At 48.6% G+C, this 20,483-nt stretch overlaps 2 protein-coding genes across 3 annotated transcripts; one reads left to right on the forward strand and one right to left on the reverse strand.

Annotated features, from left to right (window-relative positions):
* Nucleotides 1-5,072: 5,072 nt before the first annotated feature.
* On the reverse strand, nt 5,073-16,453 carry zbtb37 (zinc finger and BTB domain containing 37). 2 transcript variants are annotated; one of them, XM_030433855.1, is made up of 5 exons: nt 15,734-16,453; nt 11,828-12,316; nt 8,900-9,835; nt 8,563-8,662; nt 5,073-7,426 (listed from the first exon to the last, which is right to left on the reverse strand). In XM_030433855.1, the coding sequence occupies exons 3-5, from the start codon at nt 9,814-9,816 to the stop codon at nt 6,902-6,904; spliced, it is 1,542 nt and encodes a 513-aa protein (XP_030289715.1). In that variant the 5' UTR covers nt 9,817-9,835; nt 11,828-12,316; nt 15,734-16,453; the 3' UTR covers nt 5,073-6,901. The 2 variants fall into 2 exon arrangements, with proteins under 2 accessions (XP_030289715.1, XP_030289716.1); XM_030433856.1 differs by lacking the exon at nt 15,734-16,453 and having other exon boundaries at nt 11,828-12,341.
* Nucleotides 16,454-16,925: 472 nt separating this feature from the next.
* LOC115591675 (growth arrest and DNA damage-inducible protein GADD45 beta) lies at nt 16,926-18,553 on the forward strand. The gene is made up of 4 exons (XM_030433857.1): nt 16,926-17,187; nt 17,370-17,471; nt 17,576-17,798; nt 17,951-18,553. Exons 1-4 carry the CDS (start codon nt 17,144-17,146, stop codon nt 18,062-18,064), a joined length of 483 nt encoding a protein of 160 aa, XP_030289717.1. The 5' UTR covers nt 16,926-17,143; the 3' UTR covers nt 18,065-18,553.
* Nucleotides 18,554-20,483: the final 1,930 nt, after the last annotated feature.

A 20,483-nucleotide genomic window follows, 5' to 3' on the forward strand; every position in this document is an offset into this window, starting at 1 on the left:
GTTTATTATTACGACATGAAGGATTTCTGGTTCTGATGTGACCCTGACCTGAGTCACCTGCTGTAAAACCTCCTCCAGGTGACTGAAGGTTTAAAACACCTGGCAGAGGTGAAAAGACTGGAATCAATGTAGAACTATCGTTTGTAATGTAAAAATACTACTGGTATCTGGACACTGAACCCCCTAAAATACCCAGAATGCACAGGGAGGATGTGGCGTTCGGTCCTGATGCAGCTGTCTTGTGTCGTGCAGGTGAACGAGGAGGGCAGCGAGGCGGCGGCAGCCACCGCCGTGGTGGCCATCGGACGCTCCATCAACTTAAACCGGGAGGTGTTTCTGGCGGACCGACCGTTCCTGCTGCTCATCAGAGAGTCCACCATCAACGCCCTGCTGTTCACCGCCCGCGTGGCCGACCCCTGCAGCCAATAAGAGCTGTCTGCTGCTGTCTGCCCCACAACTGCTCACACCTGCTCACACCTGCTTCATCAACACTCAGAATAAACCTGTTCCTCTGTCACGTGTATGAGGATGTAAACGATGAGTCTGTGTTCAGTCCCTCAGATTAACATGTTGGTTCTGATCCCTCAGACTGAGACTCAGCTCACTGAACTCATGATGTAGAATCTGCCTGTGAACATGCAAACTGCTGCACAGCTAATTAATGAACGTTGTTACATGTAAGAGGAAATAATGACTTTAAAACAATTAAACTGTTAATATTTTGGTTGGTTTGGTTTAATGTGCATTTTACAGGAGGACCAGCCGACACCTTAAATATGAATCTGTTACTTTCAGCTGCTTCAACTCTTTATATTCTAAAACAACTGTTAGCTAATTATACCCACTGTTAGCTGATCATACCGACTGTTGGCTAATTATACCGACTGTTAGCTAATTAAACTGACTGTTAGCTAATCCACCTGGTGCTTCAGGTTTATTATCAGCTGTTTTCTGTCTTTAGCAAACTATTTCAATCACTTTTTAGCTTTAGTTAACTGTATCAAGTGTTAATCCATCATTTAAACTATTGATCTGCTACTGTTTCAATAACTTCACTCCTTTATAAAAGGATTTCAACCTTTTTTTAGTCTTTAGCCATTTTAACTGTGTTTGAACTGTTAGTGACTACATCAATCATTTCTCCATCCCAAAGCATCCCTGTTCCACAGCTTGTTATCTTTTTAACCAACTGGACCTTTAAAACCTTCAAGATAAGGTAACGTGCAGGTGCTGCATTGTGGGTAATACCTGTGAGTGAAGAAAGAGGCGGGTCGTGGCGTCGGACACTTAAAGTGCTTTATTGGTCTGGAGATGCTCCTGTGAGTGATCTAGTGGTCATGGTGAGAAGCTTCTTCACATTATTCAACTAATAATCAACCTTTGGCCTCACCCCCCTCCCCTCCCCTCCCCCTCCCCCTCCCCCACACACCCCAACAGAGACATGCAACATAAAGGTTCTTCACGTGAACCCGTTCTGGTTCTGGTTCTGGTTCTTCTACTACAGAACTCGTTAAGTACCTCCTCTTTAAAAAAACTAAGTACAGTATTAAAAGTTAATTTACTAAACTTTTCTCTTTGACTCAGTTCGATATATTAGGATATACTTTGAGGATCGACAGTAAAGATTAATCTCATTGGGTAAATATATCTTAAGGATTGATTGATTGATAATCAGGCGTGTTGTGATCAGTTATTGATCTTCAAACATTCACACTGTAAAAAGTTTAACACAAAGACAAGTTTCAGGCTGAAGACACGAAACCAGCGTTTGGTGTTTGTCAAGAAAACTTAGAGGATGAGAGACGAGCCGGAACCACGAGCGACCCGAGTGACCCGAGTGAAGACCAGAGGCTGAAGATGATCGAGATGATGAAGATGATGAAGATGAGGTTGAGCTGTTTTCACAGTTTGACTGAAGATGAAACTGAAGAACCACTGAAGAGGAAAAGTCTGACTCTGAGCCAAGGTACCGGCCCGAACTGACCCGTCTCCAAAACTCAATTTAACTTTGATCAAACAATCAAATATTTATTTTAAATTCTGGTTCTGAAGTCTGTGTTTTATTTCAAGCTTCACTTTGAGAAACGTCGTTATACACGTCAACAAGCTGCACCGGCGGCACCTGCTGCACCTGCTGCACCGGCTGCACCTGCTGCACCGGCGGCACCGGTGGCACCTGCTGCACCTGCTGCACCTGCTGCACCGGCTGCACCGGCGGCACCTGCTGCACCTGCTGCACCTGCTGCACCGGCTGCACCTGCTGCACCGGCGGCACCGGTGGCACCTGCTGCACCGGCGGCACCGGCTGCACCGGCTGCACCTGCTGCACCGGCGGCACCTGCTGCACCGGCGGCACCGGCTGCACCGGCGGCACCGGCGGCGCCGGCTGCACCTGCTGCACCTGCTGCACCTGCTGCACCGGTGGCACCGGCTGCACTGGCGGCACCGGCGGCGCCGGCTGCACCTGCTGCACCTGCTGCACCGGCGGCACCTGCGGCACGTTGCTTTAATGATCACAGATGTAATTAATCAGATTAAATAATAATTCAGTATTTTGAATTTCCAAACAGAAAGTGTTTGAAGACGACAGTTCAGTTCGTGTTGTCGGTCCTGAACACGGCTCAGATCAGACTTTTCCTTTGTTTATAGATTCCACAAGCAGGACTGAACCGAACCGGACTGGACCGGACCGGACCAGCTGCTGTGGAAGCAGCTTTTTCTTGACTGTAACTGGCTTGTAATGATGTTCTGTTGATTAAAGACACAGAGACACAAGAGGAGAAAACCTACATGGTGACCCAGTCTGGACCGGTTCAGACCGGTTTGGAAAGTGTTATTTTCATCTGTTAGGTTTGTAGAATGACTGCCACACTCAGATTTCTGGTTCAGTTTCTTGCATAATTTGATCAGCAGCCCAAAAAAAATCTGATTTTTGATGAACAAATGTTTTTGTCTCTTTGCGGCGCCGAGTCGGTTCTGATTCTGCAGGGACGGGGGGTGTTTTTGTCGGAGCTGGGCAACATGGAGACATTTCACCCTGTCAGCATGTGAGAACACGGTCCTGACACGGTCCTGACTGATCCAGGAGCAGCTGAAGCGTTCGCACAGAGCGATAACAGATAATCTGTGTTTAATATCATCAATATTTCTGGATGTCACGTTGAATGTTTCATCTTTATACGAAGTCACAGACTCGTTACTCTGCAGACGAGACGCCAGACTAACGAGTAAAACAAGAACAAGACCTGTGTCCTGACGACCAATCGGACCGGTTCTGATTAAATACAACAAAAGTATGAAAATAATGTGTGTGGGTTCATGAAGTTAATGGACGAGGTGACGATCAGATGATTGGTCGATGATATATAAGTTTAACAAACTCCTGCCAGCCAATCAGAGGCCGGAGGTCTTGCGGTTGCCATGGTTACTGCTGTTGGTCCATGTTGCCCGGCCCGGTTGCGGTTCTGTTGCCCTCTGCAGCGACTCACAGGGACGAGCTTCTGCCCACGGTGTGTAGCTCGCACTGAGGTTTAGCCGTTAGCGTTCTGCTACGTAGGGAAACGTAAACGTTGGATTCACTGAATAAAGAAAGAGTCTGTATACCTGATAGTTCCTGGTTAGCCTGAAGAGTGAGCGCAGCGGCGGCGGCCGGATCTGGGAGGAGAACGCGAGTCCAGCCAGCCGGAGTGAGGACAGAACCGCTGGCTGCACTTGCATAAAAAAACTGACCGTCCACTGAGAATGTGATTCACAGCTCTGTAGAAAAACAGTAACAGCCGATCCGTGTGCTACCTGCCGACCACACGCCTCTGAAGGAACTCCTAGCTTACTTACATTATTCATATGCAAAAAAGAAACATCTTAGTAGTTTAAATATGTTTGTCTGATAATATGTGTAGATTCTATATTGTTCTGTCTTTATAAAAAGTTCTGGTTTTGATCCCGTCTCTCTCTGATAAGTGCTGAAGTTGTTTTGCCGTTTCGGCGGGCCGACGCGGCCTCGTCGCCTTTCCTTTGGTTGCCAGGTGGTCCGACCTGCTCCGCCCTCCAGCAGGTGACCTCTGACCTCTGGAGGGGCTTTTAGTCCAGCTCCAAGGCCCGGCTACTACATCCATCTGGTCCGACAGGGTTTGGCTCCTCATCCTGTCCCTACCCGATCAATGTCGACCCGATCAGAAGCTGCTGCTGTCATGACGGATTAGCTCTACTACACATGTGTAACTGTACTACACATGTGTAACTGTACTACACATGTGTAACGTACTGCACATGTGTAACTGTACTACACGTGTGTAACCGTACTACACGTGTGTAACTGTACTACACGTGTGTAACTGTACTACACGTGTGTAACTGTACTACACATGTGTAACTGTACTACACATGTGTAACCGTACTACACGTGTGTAACTGTACTACACATGTGTAACTGTACTACACATGTGTAACTGTACTACACATGTGTAACCGTACTGCACATGTGTAACTGTACTACACATGTGTAACTGTACTACACATGTGTAACCGTACTACACGTGTGTAACTGTACTACACGTGTGTAACCGTACTGCACGTGTGTAACCGTACTACACGTGTGTAACTGTACTACACGTGTGTAACTGTACTCTACACAAGAAGGTGACGGAGTCAACGCTCTCTTTTGGTAGAGCTAGGCTAGCAGTTCCCATCTGTTTCCAGTGTTTGTGCTAAGCTAGGCTACACACATCTGGAAACAGATGAATCTGAACATGAAATAGAAGACATTAGCATGCTAAAGTTAGCTCACACACATGAGCTAATATAGTGGACATAATGAGTAAACAAAACAATCAGTTAACTTTTGGATTGATTAGGAATATTAATATTGATTAGTAAATTTTGGTTGACAGCGGACAATAATCAGTAGAATCTCATTTTGACAATAAATTAGTAAAAATCTTGTAGCTTACAAGCTAATCATGATTTCTTAAAATGATACTTTAAGCTAGTTTCAAGGCTAACAAACATTAGCTCTCCTACCAACTAGTAATAACAATCAAAATGTGAATGGATAAAAACCCAGTAGAATCTTATTTTCTTTTTTTTTTTTTACAGAATTTGTACAGAAACGGTCATTTAAAAAATCGGTTAGCTTGTGAGCTAATGTTAGCATTATGTAGGCTAATGGTGACACAGCTATCATACTTGTTAGCTAGTTGTGTTTGTTTATAGACTTTTCTTCCAGGGTAGTGAAGTCCCGCCCTGCTCGTCCTCTGATTGGTTAAACTAGCTGCAGCTTGTGTTCTGTCGTTTCGAGGTGAAGCAGCTTTAACGCGTCATTAACTGAACCAGCGCCGACTGATCGGGTCGACACTCTGTCTCCTCGTCCTCCTCCCACGCGAAGCCTCGGTCGCCCAACACATTGTCAGAGCAAAAAGTGTCCAAGTAAAACAAAAAAGAAACACATGCTTGTTATAAAAATATCTGAGAAGACTGACGGGTCTCTGCGAGTGGATCAGAACCCCCCGGTGGTGCTGTGCTGTGCGGTGCAGCAGCTGTATTGCGTAGTGATGAGAGGTAACTGAGCTGTGTAGCTTATCTGAGGCTGGACGCGACCCGGCCTCCTGCTGTGAGTCTGTTCAGTCAACAGGTGCCAGACGTCCTTTCTAATCTACCAGATCCTTAAAACGGACTTCAACGAGGAGAATCTGCAGAATTTACACTCGTTTTACAGCCAGATGAACTAATCCAGTGTGATCGCAGCTCATTCACGGCCATTCGGTCAGCAGAGCTTTCAGATGGACCGCCCGCCGTCAGGAGACGAGCGGTACCGTCCCCTCACGTACGACCACCTGCTGTGGCCCGACTGAAGTCTGGACTCAGGTCACATGAGGACACCTGAGCAGGTTCTGTTCACCAGAGAAGCTCCGGGTGTGGCAGAGAAAGTGGACCTCGTGTCTGAATATTAATAATCAATAATATGATAAAAATATCATCGCTCATTAACTCCAGCTGGAAAACATCAGTTTCTGCACTCAGAACTAATCAATAAGTATCAGAACGTCGGTGATCACGGAGGTCCGGCTCGTTAGTTTCTGTTCAGCAGCTTCAACAAACTGAACTTTCAACTCCTCGGCTGAATTTATTTCGCATGGTGTGGATGTCTGACATCAGCACTGATACGTGTGACCGGTGCGGTCCGAAACAACGAGTCGGGTCACTTCTGATTAATGAATGTTTACATTTAAGCTCGTCTGTTGGAGTGACGAGTCGATGACTCAGCTGAAAGTCGTTGAAGTTTTCAGTAACGAAGCGAATCGTTAGTCTGAAGGTTTCTGTGTGCTCTCCTTGTTTTACAGTAAAACCTTTTGGACCAGGATGGAGAGGGGGTGTTCTGTAGAACAGGAAGTGATGAACTGCGATCACACTGGACCTTTAACAGTCTTATTTTTCTCATTGAACCTTAATGACCCTGTGAAACTAAATCTATGACGCCGCGGCGGCGCCGAGCGAGCGAGCGGCTCCAGATTGTCTCGAGGCAGATGTGAACTGTCGACTGGCACGGAGTCGTTTGGCTGTTGTGATGCTGCATTGTGAACCTGTAACACCTGTAAATATAAAAGTAGAAATCTGTAACATAAACTGACGGAGGCAGACGAGACCACGTCGTCGTGGTGCGTGAGGTGTTGGACTGTGTGGCGATTCTTCATTTAGCTTAATCGGTTCTGTTCGGTTGTGAAGGTAGATGCGGTTTAAAGCGGAAAAAATCTCAGTTCAGACTCTGAGGCGTCGGTTCTGTCCCGGCTTTGACTTTAGTGACTTCTGCTTCCTGTTGGCTTCAGGTGCTGCAGGATCAGACGGCCCTCTGCGTCTGTCACCCCCCCCACCCGACCTCCACCTGACCCGCCTGCCGCCCCCGGGGTCAGTCGGGCCCCGTGGTGGAGACCGAGGCCTGAGGACCCTCGCTGTACTGGCCTCCGCCGCCGCTGCTCCCGCCTCCCCCCTCCGGCTCCTCCTGGCTGGGGGAGGCCTCGTCGCTCGGCCCTCCCCTGGACGTGACGGAGGCGGTGGTGGTCTCGGGGGAGGCGCTGTGGGCCTCCTGGGGGGCGCAGCCCGGGTGGTTTTTGCGGAAGTGCTGGTTGAGGATGGCCTGGAAGGGGAAGCTCTTGCCGCAGACGTGGCAGTGGAAGGGCTTGTTGCCGGTGTGCTTGCGGATGTGGTACTCCAGCTGGTCCTTGCGGGTGTATTTCTTCCCACAGATGCGGCAGACGAACGGCGTGATGCCCATGTGCAGACGCATGTGGCGGTCCAGGCTGCCCTTCTGGTTGAAGGACTTGCAGCAGTAGATGCAGGTGAGTCGAGGGTTGTAGCGGAACCAGCGGTCTCCCACCTGCTCCCTCAGGTAGTCCTCGTAGCCGCCCATGTCGAACGCTGCATGCTCCTCCCCCTGAGGAGCAGAACCAAAGGTTAATACAGAACAGAACCAGCACCAGGAGAGACTGCATCAAACTGGATTTTAATGGCTGTGAAGGTTTGGTGTCGGTGTTGGTCAGTGTTTTATTCTCACTGGTGAGTTCTAACAGAAACACGTCCTCCTGGAGTCCACTCAGAACTTTTATTTATTTATAACCTCACCTCAGACGTCTTTTTTTTTTTAGGCATAGAACCTTTATTTAGACAGTGGATAGATTTTTTGGGAGAGAGCGTGTGACATGCAGCAAAGGTCCGCTGAACCAGGGCCCGCTGAACCAGGGCCCGCTGAACCAGGGTCCGCTGAACCAGGCCCCGCTGAACCAGGGTCCGCTGAACCAGGGACCGCTGAACCAGGGTCCGCTGAACCAGGGACCGCTGAACCAGGGACCGCTGAACCAGGGTCCGCTGAACCAGGGACCGCTGAACCAGGGTCCGCTGAACCAGGGTCCGCTGAACCAGGGCCCGCTGAACCAGGGTCCGCTGAACCAGGGACCGCTGAACCAGGGTCCGCTGAACCAGGGACCGCTGAACCAGGGTCCGCTGAACCAGGGTCCGCTGAACCAGGGCCCGCTGAACCAGGGTCCGCTGAACCAGGGACCGCTGAACCAGGGTCCGCTGAACCAGGGACCGCTGAACCAGGGTCCGCTGAACCAGGGTCCGCTGAACCAGGGTCCGCTGAACCAGGGACCGCTGAACCAGGGTCCGCTGAACCAGGGTCCGCTGAACCAGGGTCCGCTGAACCAGGGTCCGCTGAACCAGGGACCGCTGAACCAGGGTCCGCTGAACCAGGGTCCGCTGCGTACGTGGCACGCGCTCTAACCACTCGACTACCTGCGCGTCTTGAGAACGTTACCAATGGTTTCTCTCCATCTGTGACATCATCAGCGGCTTGTTGTGGATCTGAAGCCGATCAGAATTTAACGTTCACTGAACGGGTTCTGATCACAGTCGTGTGTTCAGGAGGAAACACGTGTAGAACAGGTGAGACTGACGGACAGGAGGAGGACCGAGGGCAGGTCCTCAGCTCGTTAATGAATCTGAACACCCGTCTGCAAACTTTATCTGAGCGGACGCCGTCCCGCCTCCACTTGTCTGATGCTGGTGTCTCACCTGAGAGCTCGGCTGTCGCAGCTCGTCGGCCCGGCTGGGAGACTCGCTCTTCGCTCTCTGCCGCTCGGCCAAGACGACGACGCTGCCGGTGGGACTGAACCTGAACACACACACACACACACACACACACACACACACACACACACACACACACAGTGGTTCAGTCATGGCGCTCTGCAGCGTGGCGTCTCACTCACTCACCTGTCTGTCTGTCTGTCTGTCTGTCTCACTCACCTGTCTGTCTGTCTGTCTGTCTGTCTCACTCACCTGTCTGTCTGTCTGTCTGTCTCACTCACCTGTCTGTCTGTCTGTCTGTCTGTCTGTCTGTCTGACTCACCTGTCTGTCTCGCTGAAGCTGGACGACGGCTGGGCGCTGCGGCCCCCCAGCGGTCCCACCGGGCCCGTCACCAGCGTGCTGCGTCCCGACGTGTCGATCATCACGGTGGCGCCCTCCTCCACCGGCCCCCCCTCCTCGTGGTGCTCTCCTGCTCCGATCCACTCCTCCATCCTCTCTGTCTTGATCCTGACCCGGTCCATGCCGCTGCCTTCCTCTGCGCTTCCGGTCCGCTCCGGCTCGCTGCTCGTCTCCACGTACCACTGGCCGGCCCGGTTGATGCGAAGGATTGGTTCTTTGCCCGCCCTGCCGGCGGAGGTCCCGGACCCCTCCAGCCCGCTGTGCTCCACCGTCGGCAGCGGGCTGAGCGGCTCCTCGGCGGGGCTGACCGCCTCGCACACCTCGGCACCTCCCCGGGCGTTGAGGAGCCGCAGGCCGCCGTGCCCGCTTCCCCGAACCACGGCCTCCAGGGTCCGGTTGGTCCTGGAGCCCCGCGCCTCCTCCGAGGGCTCCTCGTCCATGTCGGCCAGGCTGATCTTCAGGTGGATCCCCTCCAGAATCTGCGTGCAGCGGTCGATGATGTGCTGCATCTGCAGGAAGCTGGCGGCCGTCAGGTAGCTGATGATGTCGGCGAGCTGCAGGCAGAGCCGACCCGTGTAGCAGAAGGACAGCAGCTGCTCGAACACCGTCGGGTTGCGGATCACCGTCAGCGACACGGTGCTCATCTGGCTCAGAGACATGTGGTCCCGGAAGTATGGCGAGCTGGCGGCGAGGACCACCTTGTGGGCCCGGAAGCTCTGGCCCTGCACGTTGACCACGATGTCGCAGAGCCGGCCCTGAACACGCAGCTGGTTCAGGTGGGACAGAACCGAGTTACTGAAGTCAGGGATGTCCAGCTGGATGCTGCCGGAGCGCTCCATGCTGCAGCCTGCAGGGACACTGAGGAACCAGAGCCAGAACAGAACCAGATCAGAATAATAGTGGAACTTAAACAAATTAAGAATAACAATAATAATAACAATAATAAATAAATAAATATAAATAAAACAGTAAATGATCCAATAATTGATCTGTTTGTTTATGTTTTATCTGGTAAATGCAAAGAAAAAAAACAAAGACAAGAATAAATAAAGTTAAAATGTATAAATGTTAAATAAATCAGAGGTTTTATTAAAGTTAATAAAAACAATTAGAGCAGAAATAGAAGTTTCTGTCACATCTTATGATTAATGTTCAGTTTTAATTAGGGGAGTACAAAACTATCGATACTACGATATATTGTGTTACTTTGTCTTGACGTACGTTATCGATACACTGCCGGCAAATATCGATATTTAAACAATAAACATACTGCCGTTCTAAACAGATTCTCTCACAAAAACCTGCTACAACTGTGATTTACAGAGTCGCTACTTCAAGCTACACATGATGGCGCTCAGCATGAGTAAGAGTGGGAGAAGAAGAAGAAGAAGAAGAAGAAGAAGAGGAAGAAGAACACGTGAAAGATGAACCGTCAAATTTCAGATCTAAATTCTGGGCTCACTGCGACTTTTACTGTTCTGACTTTGGAACGACACCTGATAAAGAGTTCACAGGCAACACAAGCAGGGCTCGGTATCAACCCAACATTTTAGATACTGGTACCAATACCGGTTCCTGAATGATTTTATAATATCAATTCTGACAAAAAGAATATAACATAACACATTACAGAACAAATCTTGAGTTTTACTTTTCAGCTTTGGTATTTTTCCACTCCAAGCAGTTTTCTTACAGAAAAAATTTATAATATAATAATTTCCAGTGAAAAAGAACACTTGCAAACAAGTGACAAGTCAATATCTAATGACACTGCTACATACTGTTAGCAGGACTGCTACATACTGTTAGCAGCGCTGCTACATACTGTTAGCAGGACTGCTACATACTGTTAGCAGCACTGCCACATACTGTTAGCAGTGCTGCTACATACTGTTAGCAGCACTGCTACATACTGTTAGCAGCGCTGCTACATACTGTTAGCAGTACTGCTAGATACTGTTAGCAGTACTGCTAACAGTATGTAGCAGTCCTGCTACATACTGTTAGCAGTCCTGCTACATACTGTTAGCAGTGCTGCTACATACTGCTACATACTGTTAGCAGCGCTGCTACATACTGTTAGCAGTCCTGTTACATACTGTTAGCAGTCCTGTTACATAATGTTAGCAGGACTGCTACATACTGTTAGCAGTGCTGCTACATACTGTTAGCAGCGTTACTTTGCTGTCATTCATGTGACACTGATGACAATGTTTTGTAATTCCTGTGAAATGGATCCAGTGCAGTCAATAAATTCTGAATTAGTTCAGTGAACGGATGTCGTGATGTATCGTGGGTGAAATTTCTTAGAATGTATCGATTATCGCAGAATCGCTGTATCGTGATGTCATCGCGTCGCGAGGCACCAGACGAGTTCTAACAGAATGTGAATTATTTATTTATGACTCGTCACTTTCAGAGTTTGGATCAGAACAGAAGAGCTGTCGGATCCGTCTGACGTTTTAAATCAAGTTCAGCTGTTCAGCAGAATGTTTCAGTGTGAAGCTCCAGAACTTTTCTGTGGACTCGACACCGGACTCATCATCAGGACCGGGTTTAAAGTTCGAGCTGAACTGTTCCTTTAAACTGATGAGTGACACAGAACATGAGCAGAACTCTGATGCACCTGTTCTGAATCGGATCAGAACCAGAGTTGGACCTGAGTCTGTGTTCTGTTACCTGTTCAGGCTCTGACCCAGACCCTGAACTCACCTGTGGGTCACGCACACAGACACCTGGACCTGGATCAGACTGTGGAGAACTGAGCCGACACCACAGACTCTGACAGAAACAGCCACAGCTGCTCTCTAGGGAACAGGTAAACCTCCAGGTGTGCTGCCGGACTCTCACCTGAAGGGGGGGCAGGGGGAGATCTGGTCTGGTGTCGGGGTTCGGCGCAGTCGAGGCTTCAGTCCTGAAGCTAGCTGAGCATCGTTAGCAGGGCGGGAGATGACGGCGGCTCAGCTCGGCTCGGCTCGGTTCGGCACGGCTCGGCCCGGCAGGCTGCAGCTCCACCCGCCGCTCCTCCAGGCTCCGCTGCTCCAGCGGCGGTCGTGGCGGCTTCAAGGCCGCTGAACAGCAGCTGAGCTCGGCCTCCGGTCCGTCAGCAGCCGCTCTGCCGCCATTCCGCTGGAAGTCAGACTCGGTTCAGACGCGGTTCGGTGTCGGTGGACCGCTGCTGCTGCTTCTCATCTTCCTTTTTCACGGCAGAAGGGCCGAAGCTGCAGGAAGGAAGGAGGGAAGGAAGAAACGCGCAGGGCACGCTGGGAAATGTAGTTCAGGGCCTGAAGGAGAGCGGGCCCAACGCCCGCGACGAAGACTCCACTACCCGGCATGCATCTGTGACGAGAGGGGTCATCACGGCACTTTGAGTTTAGCAAAGTGGAGTTCACACACACACACACACACACACACACACTATTAAAGAAGAAGTAATCGAGTAAAAGATTATTAAAGTATCTGTAAAAGTAACTGATCCGTATATTCAGCCATCACATGTAATCTGTAAAGTAACTAGTAACTAAAGTTATCAGATGAATGTAATCAAGTAAAGAATGTGACTCAAACTGCAGTCCAGCTGTTTAAAGTACCAGAACACGTGTTCTGATCCGCTCTGTCAGTTCTGACCAAACAGCTCAATTATATTTGTTATTTGTGGCACAATGTGAAATTAAAACATACATGTGACCGTTTAATGCACCAGAGTTAGCTTTAGGCTAACTCTCATCTGCAGTCCATGAGCAGGAAACACAAACACAAACATCATCAATAAATAACAACAAGTAACAAGAAGTCCACACACACACACACACACACACACTGTGAGGTTTACATTAGCTTTAAAGCACCACACCACAGTTCTGCACGTTGTCTGCTACAGTATTTTATTGTGTGATGGTTTTAACAGGAAGCTTCCTGTCAGAGGCTGAAGAGCGACAGTGGAGTTACACTGCAGGTTTGTATGGAAGCTGTTCTATTGGACCGTACAGAACCAGCAGCACGGTAAGAGACAAACCTGTGCAAACGGGTGGGAGCCAAGCCTTCCAACATTTTGTAAACTATACTCAGAGATGTAAATACTCTAAAACTGTCAAAGGTGAGCAGATTGTGTCTGTGTAGTATCCCACAGCGGTGAGACATTAATGACTTTCTGTCAAAGAATTTCAAAGATTCTACGGGCCTGATTGTTGTTGGACCGGCCAGCTTAACATCTCCTCTGACGTAAGTGGAGGAGTACTTGAGTAAATGTACTTAGTTACTGTCAGTGACACCTTTAATAAATGAGCTCACTGTGGATTCAGCCGGCCGTCGATGAGCCACCAGACTCCAGAGGAAAAAACACTGATTTAAGGACGTGTGAGATGGAAATGAAGCCGAGAGGAACGACTGCAGACTGAAGACGAGTGTCGAGCAGCAGGAGACACACACACACACACACACACACACACACACACACACACACACACACACGGTGTGTATTGTATCTTAAAGGTTTAATTAGTGTGTTTGTGGATTCCTCAATCAGGAAAATACAGAAACAAAGTGTCGACTAGATGCTTCGGCTCTCTGAACATTTCTTCCTCTTACATCCTGAAAGTCACTTAAACTTTAATTTGAGTACTTAAAGCTCGTCAGATGTAATTACATCCCTGAAAACTTCCATTGTTTGACTTTAAAATGTTATTTTATCCCTGAAATGTTCTTTAAACTTAATTTGGGACATTCAAATAGTAACTTTACATATTTAAAAGTCATCTGATCTCTGATTAAATTACATGATTTAAATGTTTCTTCACAATCCCTTAATCTGAGATTATGTGATCTAATGTTATATCTGCAGAAAGCTTCTTAATTTAAATTGTTTACATAAAAAGCTCCTTTAACTTTAAGTTTAGACGTTTAAAAGCCACAGAAACTGTTATTTCACATGTTTAAATCCCTTAAACTTTCACCTTTCTATTTAACTAAATATACCTGAAAAGATCCTCAAAAAAATATTTAACTGTAATTATTTGATTCATTAATAACAATCAAATGTTAATGCAGCTGTTTAAAGTTGTTTTAAACCTTAAAACTCCCAAAACTGTATTTTTTATATTTGAGAAGTCGTCTCAGTTTAAAGTCTTTAACTGAATGATTATCTCTGAAATGTTCCTTTAACTCCTTTAACTCTGATTCTGGACGTTTAAAGTTCATTTTAACGTTCATGTGGATTTTATTTGACTTTAAATGTTTCAACTTGTTTTTCTGTTCGTTCTAAACGTTGAAGACTTTCTGTCAGGTGACTCTTTGTTAATCAATAAGCCGACTAATGATCCTCCAATCAGTCATCAACGAGCCTCTGACATCACTAATGATTTAGAGCTTTAATAAAGTTTCACTTAACAAATCGGTGAGTGACGATCAATGAGCCGGTGATCAGTGATCAGGTTCACATCAACTGTAACTGAGTACCTGAAGTACTTTATTACTTCACTGTGATTGACAGTTAACACCTGACGTCTGATCATTAAACTGTCTCACATTCACATCAATCTAATCAATACCTGTTGATCCGCTGATCACTTATCAATGAACCCATCAACACGTCATCAGTGACACTGATGAGTTTCACACGTCAGAACACTTGAAGCTCCGCCTCTTTTCACATAATGAGTTAATTATTATCGATCAGCAGGACGAGCTCCGACCAGCGACGATCAATAAGTCACATCGTCTTAAACTTTCATTCTGTATTTACAGTTCAAACTTCATTTAGTTTGTAATTAAATTTAATTTTGTCTTTAAACATTTAAAATCTTTTGATTAAACAAAAACATGAAGAATATTTTAATGAGTTTCTATCATGTGATTATTTTCTGATCATTGAACTCTGAATGTGCTGAAGATCAATACATCAATGAGTCGTGATCTGTTCTTTCACATTAAAAGCATGACAGGTGAACAGATTGTGATCAGTTTATATCCAATCAGCGCTTCATCACTGACAGCTGCTGACGAGCGTCGACGTGCCGCTCGACTCTGATCAGCTCCTGATGGCTCATCAATAATCAATAATCAATAATCCCTCAAACGTCTTTAATGTCTCTGAACTCCTTCATGTGTTTCAGCATCATTAAAGGATCTTTAACGTGTTTTAATGTGAAGAGATCCATCAACTCACATCACGTGTAATTAATTACTTTTTAACAGTAACTGAATACAAAAATCAAACTTTTGTTACAAACTGTAAGTTGATTAAATTAATTTAAATATTGATTATATTCACTGAAACTCGTTTTAAACTGCGTCCAGGTGTTTTTTCTTCAAAGACAAATTAAAGTTATTTTCTGTCTCAGATTCAGAGACTCGTCTGTGTCACGCAGCTTCCTCTGAGTGACGTGATGACGTCTTCAGAACTGTATGGTCTGGATCAGACCAGCAGGGGGCAGCACCGGACCAGAGAACAACACATCCTCACATGACATCCAGAATCAGAACCAGAATTCCTTGACTGTCCCACAAACAGATGAACAGAATAAAGATAAAACATGGACTGATTGATCCTGTCAGACATCTGATCACTGATCAGACTGCAGATCAATAACCCTGCAGAACCTCTCCCTCCTGTGAAGGTTCCGGTCCGGCTGTGACTCGGAACCTTCAGCTCACTGCATTTCACATTTACACCTTAAAATTCTGTGAAACGTCATCAGATTCAAAATGACACATTCAGGTGACGTCAGGTGACGTCAGGTGATGTTCAGGAATATTTACCTTAAAAAACTTAAACTGGAGGTTCAGTGCTCACTGATGACGTCACTGGCGTCACATCACGCACTCTTCCTCCAGTCTGGTGATGATTCAGGTGATTCAGGGGTCTGAATGACGGTCACCTGTCCCACAGGTGAGCTGAGCCCGGAGAGTCCACAGTGCGCAGACTCAGAACACGTCCTGAACACATCAGTGAAGTCCGGCAGGTCCTACACCTGAAACTGCGTACACACACCTCAGTGAACCCCGAAACCCCCCCGAGACCCCCCCCTCTGCATGGGCCCCAGTTCAGGGAACCGGTTTCACCGAGTCCCGGCGTGTTCCGACATGTCCCGCTGGTTTCACTGCTGCAGGGTCAGCGCGGGCCGCTGGGGGGCGTCTGAGACCGGGTTCTACTCTGAGATGAGTCCTGCAGCAGAGACCGGGTCAGACACGGTCTCTGGATCCATCAACATCAAGTTTTATTATTAACAGTTCAGTTCTGCTTTGGCTCCAGGTCCAGGTCCTGTGAGCCGGGTCAGATTCTGAAGCGGCAGCAGAACCTCAGACTGACAAACAGCAGACACACATCTGTCTCGTGAATTTGACCTCGTGCTCATCGAAACACACACACACACACACACACACACACACACCGTGCTGCAGGGCACGAGCTCATCACCTGCTCACCTCACATTATTCTGCACCAGACTCCATTCAAAATAATGATGATTTAAGAATCCGGCTGTTTGTGTGTGTGTGTGTGTGTGTGTGTGTGTGTGTGTGTGTGTGTGTGTGTGTGTGCGTGCGTGCGTGTGAGTGAGTGTGTGTGTGTGCGTGTGCGGGTGAACTCCGCAGCTCCCTCATGCAGCAGGAGCGGGTTCTGGATTAGGAGCAGGTTCTGGATCAGGAGCAGGTTCTGGATCAGGAGCAGGTTCTGGATCAGGAGCAGATCCTGGAAATTCCTCCAGTCAGAAAAAAACAAACCTGCAGCAAACAAACTGAGAGTGAGGAAGAAGAAGAAGAAGAAGGAGGAGGAGGGGGGGGGGGGGATTCTCCGAAACTGCCCCACGTGGGTCTCCGGCGTCTGCTGCGCGCTCAGCCAATGGACGCAGAGTACGGGGGATCTATTGACAGCAGCGGACCAATCAAGCTCCGAGCGGCCGGGCGGGGTGACGCCCCCTGCGCAGCGCGAGTATAAAGCCAGGAGAGATTCAGGTTTAGCAGCACACAGCTTCTGTTCTTCAGACTCTCAGTCCGGACTAAGCTCTGAATATCTGGACCCTGCTAACGGACTCTGGACCGAGTTCTAGACCGATCTGGATTACCGCCTGTTGGGACTTTATTCCGGGACTTTAACGGAACAGCAGCCTCTCCGCGCTGTGGATTTGTCTTCTTATCCTGGACCTGGTGGATTATTTTACTGACTTCAACATGACGCTGGAGGAGGTCGTTGGATCCAACAGCACCGAGAAAAAGTGAGTAACTGATGCGTAATGACGCACCGGCACGCGGCTGCACGAGTGTGATTATAGATCATTCAGACCTTCGTGCTCCGTGTGTGTGTGTGTGTGTGTGTGTGTGATCAGAGTGTAATCGCAGAGTTCTGTTGTGTGTTCTGCGGGTTTGGGTCTCTTCTAACCGCCTCTGTGTCCCGCAGGATGGAGACGGTGAGTCAGGCTCTGGAGGAGCTGCTGGTCGCGGCGCAGCGGCAGGACTGCCTCACGGTGGGAGTGTACGAGTCCGCCAAACTCATGAATGTGTAAGTACAAGTTTCAGTGTGACGAACCGAGCCGCGGCTCTGATTCTGAATGAACGTAATGAGACGGTGACGCTGACATTAACCGGCCCTGTGTCCCGCTGCAGAGACCCGGACAGCGTGGTTCTGTGCGTCCTCGCCACTGACGAGGAGGACGAAGACGACATCGCGCTGCAGATCCACTTCACGCTGCTGCAGGCGTTCTGCTGCGACAACGACATCAACATCCTGCGGCTGTCCGGCATGAGGCGGCTGGCCCAGCTGCTGGAGGACGGAACCGAGGACGGCAACGGCAACGAGCCGCGGGACCTGCACTGCATCCTGGTCACTGTAAGTCCGCATGATGTACAGCTGAGGCTCAGGGGAGGCGATGACGTGATCTATAGATGTTTAATAATCAGACGCGTTCAGTGACGTTACGTAATAAATACATAATGACGTGTTTCCGGAAGTCTCACCGTTCTCTCCGTCCTGTCTTGCAGAACCCTCCCGTCCAGCCGCTGCAGAGTCCGGCCCTGCAGAACATCAGCAGCTTCTGTGAGGAGAGCCGCTGCAGGAACCAGTGGGTGCCCTGCCTGGAGCTGCAGGACCGCTGAGCCGAGCCGGGCCCAGCAGAACCGAGTCAGACCGCTGCGGAGCGGTGAGAAAGAGTCCAAACAGCCGAACCTCCTGACGAGGAATAATGGTGTTTGAGTTGTGGGAGGCACCGGACCGAAGAGAATCGAACCGGACCTCCTGCTGCCTGATGAGGATTGATTTGGCCGGAGGCGCGTGAGATGTCGGTACCGGTACCGGTACTGGGCGGGTTCAGACCCGGACTCCCATTAGAGGATTCAGGTCCTGGAGCTGCAGAGAGGGGGCAGTGCAACGAACTGTCACACGGGTGTCACGTGACTGGACCGTGACTGAGAGGACTACCTGAGCTGCAGGTGCTCACCTGTCTGCTCACACATGAACTGAGGGGACGTGTGACGTCACGCTGTATCATTTCTTGTTATGAGTGACGCACTAACGTCATTATTTAAAGTGACAGCGTAATATATGTGATTATTGATTCTGCTGATGAATAAATTATTGAAGGAGAAGTTCTTGTTCTCTGTGTGTTTCATACAGGTGTGTGTGTGTGTGTGTGTGTGTGTTGTGTTTCTGGGTGTGTGTGTGTGTGTGTGTGTGTGTGTTGTGTTTCTGGGTGTGTGTGTGTGTGTGTGTGTGTGTGTTGGTGGATGACATCATTTAAAATGATAAAAATGTTTCTACTCAAAGGAAAATGGAGGAAATAGACAATATGGCCAAAAGTATGTGGACAGCCGTGGTGTTGTCTGTTGTGCTAAGCTAGGCTAACTTACTACTGAGGCCAATCACGTCTCTGCTCATTAAAAATGGAGGACATACACCAAGTGGCCAAAAGTATGTGGACAGAACAGTCCTGGTCGAACACTGAATACTTTCTTCTCTTCAGGCGCCCAAAAATCCACCAGATGAAACAAAGTGTGAAGCAGATTATAGTTCACATGTGTCGGACCTCTGGTCCATCAGAACCACAGAACCACAGGACAGCAGTGTCCACAGAGTTCATTTGTCTGTTTCAATCAAATTGACCCTGGTTTGATCATTAGTACCTGACATCACCATGAATGGGTCCAGACGGTTCTGCAGCAGGTCCAACATGTGTTTGGATCACTGCAGCGTTTACAGAGCGATGACCCTCTGCGTCCACATCCAACCATAGTTACATCAGCCGGTCGAGGCCAAGATGTTGGACTGTCCACATACTTTCGGCCATGTATCAAACCTGAGCTGAGTCTGACTGATCGCTGCAGGTCACATGACGAGTGTGTCGGTGGAGAACTTCACAGGTTTCTTCTGCAGTGTGTGTGTGTGTGTGTGTGTGTGTGTGTGTGTGAGCTGTCAGTGAGCTGTACTCCAGTGTCCAGTCTTTGTGCTAAGCTAGGCTAACTAGTTTAAAGTTTGAAGTTTATAATTAGCTTCTATTTCCTGTTAGCTGGTAGCGGGGCAGCGTGTGGAGGCTCCCTCTCATGCTGTGTGTTGTTCTGGTGTTTCTGACCTTTGAAGGTCGCTTCTCGCTCGGCGGCGTTTCCCTCTGAGCAGCGTGGGCGTCAGATATTTCTACAGGGAGAACACCGAGTCCTTCCAGCTGCGTGTTTGTGTGAAACCTGCTGAGCTGTAAACTGAAGCTCTGCAGCCGACTCTGTACGCGCAGCCTGTGGCCTCTGCCCGTGATGTCACATCCTGATGTCACATCCTGTTGTAACGGGGACTCCGCCGCTCTGCTGACGCCACAGGCTTGTTTGCTCTGGCAGCGGGCCCGTCCATGTCGGGGCCACGACTCCTCAGACATGCCGACACAGAGCACAAATATCACAAACACTCAAATGTAGAAACGTGGACACGCTCGCCCACACGGAGACGCATTCAAGTGTCGCCGTCCGTCTGCAGCTCTGCTGGTTTCTGTCCTCACACTTTGTGTTGAGGTGAACTTTCACTGAACAGTTTTAAACGATCACACACCTGGTGTTGCCATAGCTACTGTTAGCACAGCTAGCTTAGCCGCAGACTCAACTCAGCTTTATTATCTTCATACCTGTAGGTATAACTTAAAATAACATTATCATTTCAAGAAAGTGAAACCTTCTGGAAGACAAAAGAAAGTAATAAAAGATGATGAAGAGTTTCATGTCCGATCCTTCAGACTGCAGACACACACAGACCTGCACAGATGTACAATAACTGCATTCATGGACACTGTTAGCATTGGAGCTACTTTCCATGTCGTTAAGGCTAGTAGTAAAAGGTGGTTGTCATGGTGACACAATATAAACATGCACAGACAGAATGAAGACAAACAGCTCACACCCTCCTGAACACGCAGCCGCCGTCACATCAGTGATGCCGGGCCAGAACACGGACGTCACATGACCTGAATGTGACAGACGCACTGTCCCTGTTCTGATGGAAGGAATGTACACACCTGCTGTGTGTGTGCGCAGAACCTCA

This window comes from Sparus aurata, chromosome 11 (assembly GCF_900880675.1).
Source record: "Sparus aurata chromosome 11, fSpaAur1.1, whole genome shotgun sequence".
NCBI classification, from domain to species: domain Eukaryota; kingdom Metazoa; phylum Chordata; class Actinopteri; order Spariformes; family Sparidae; genus Sparus; species Sparus aurata.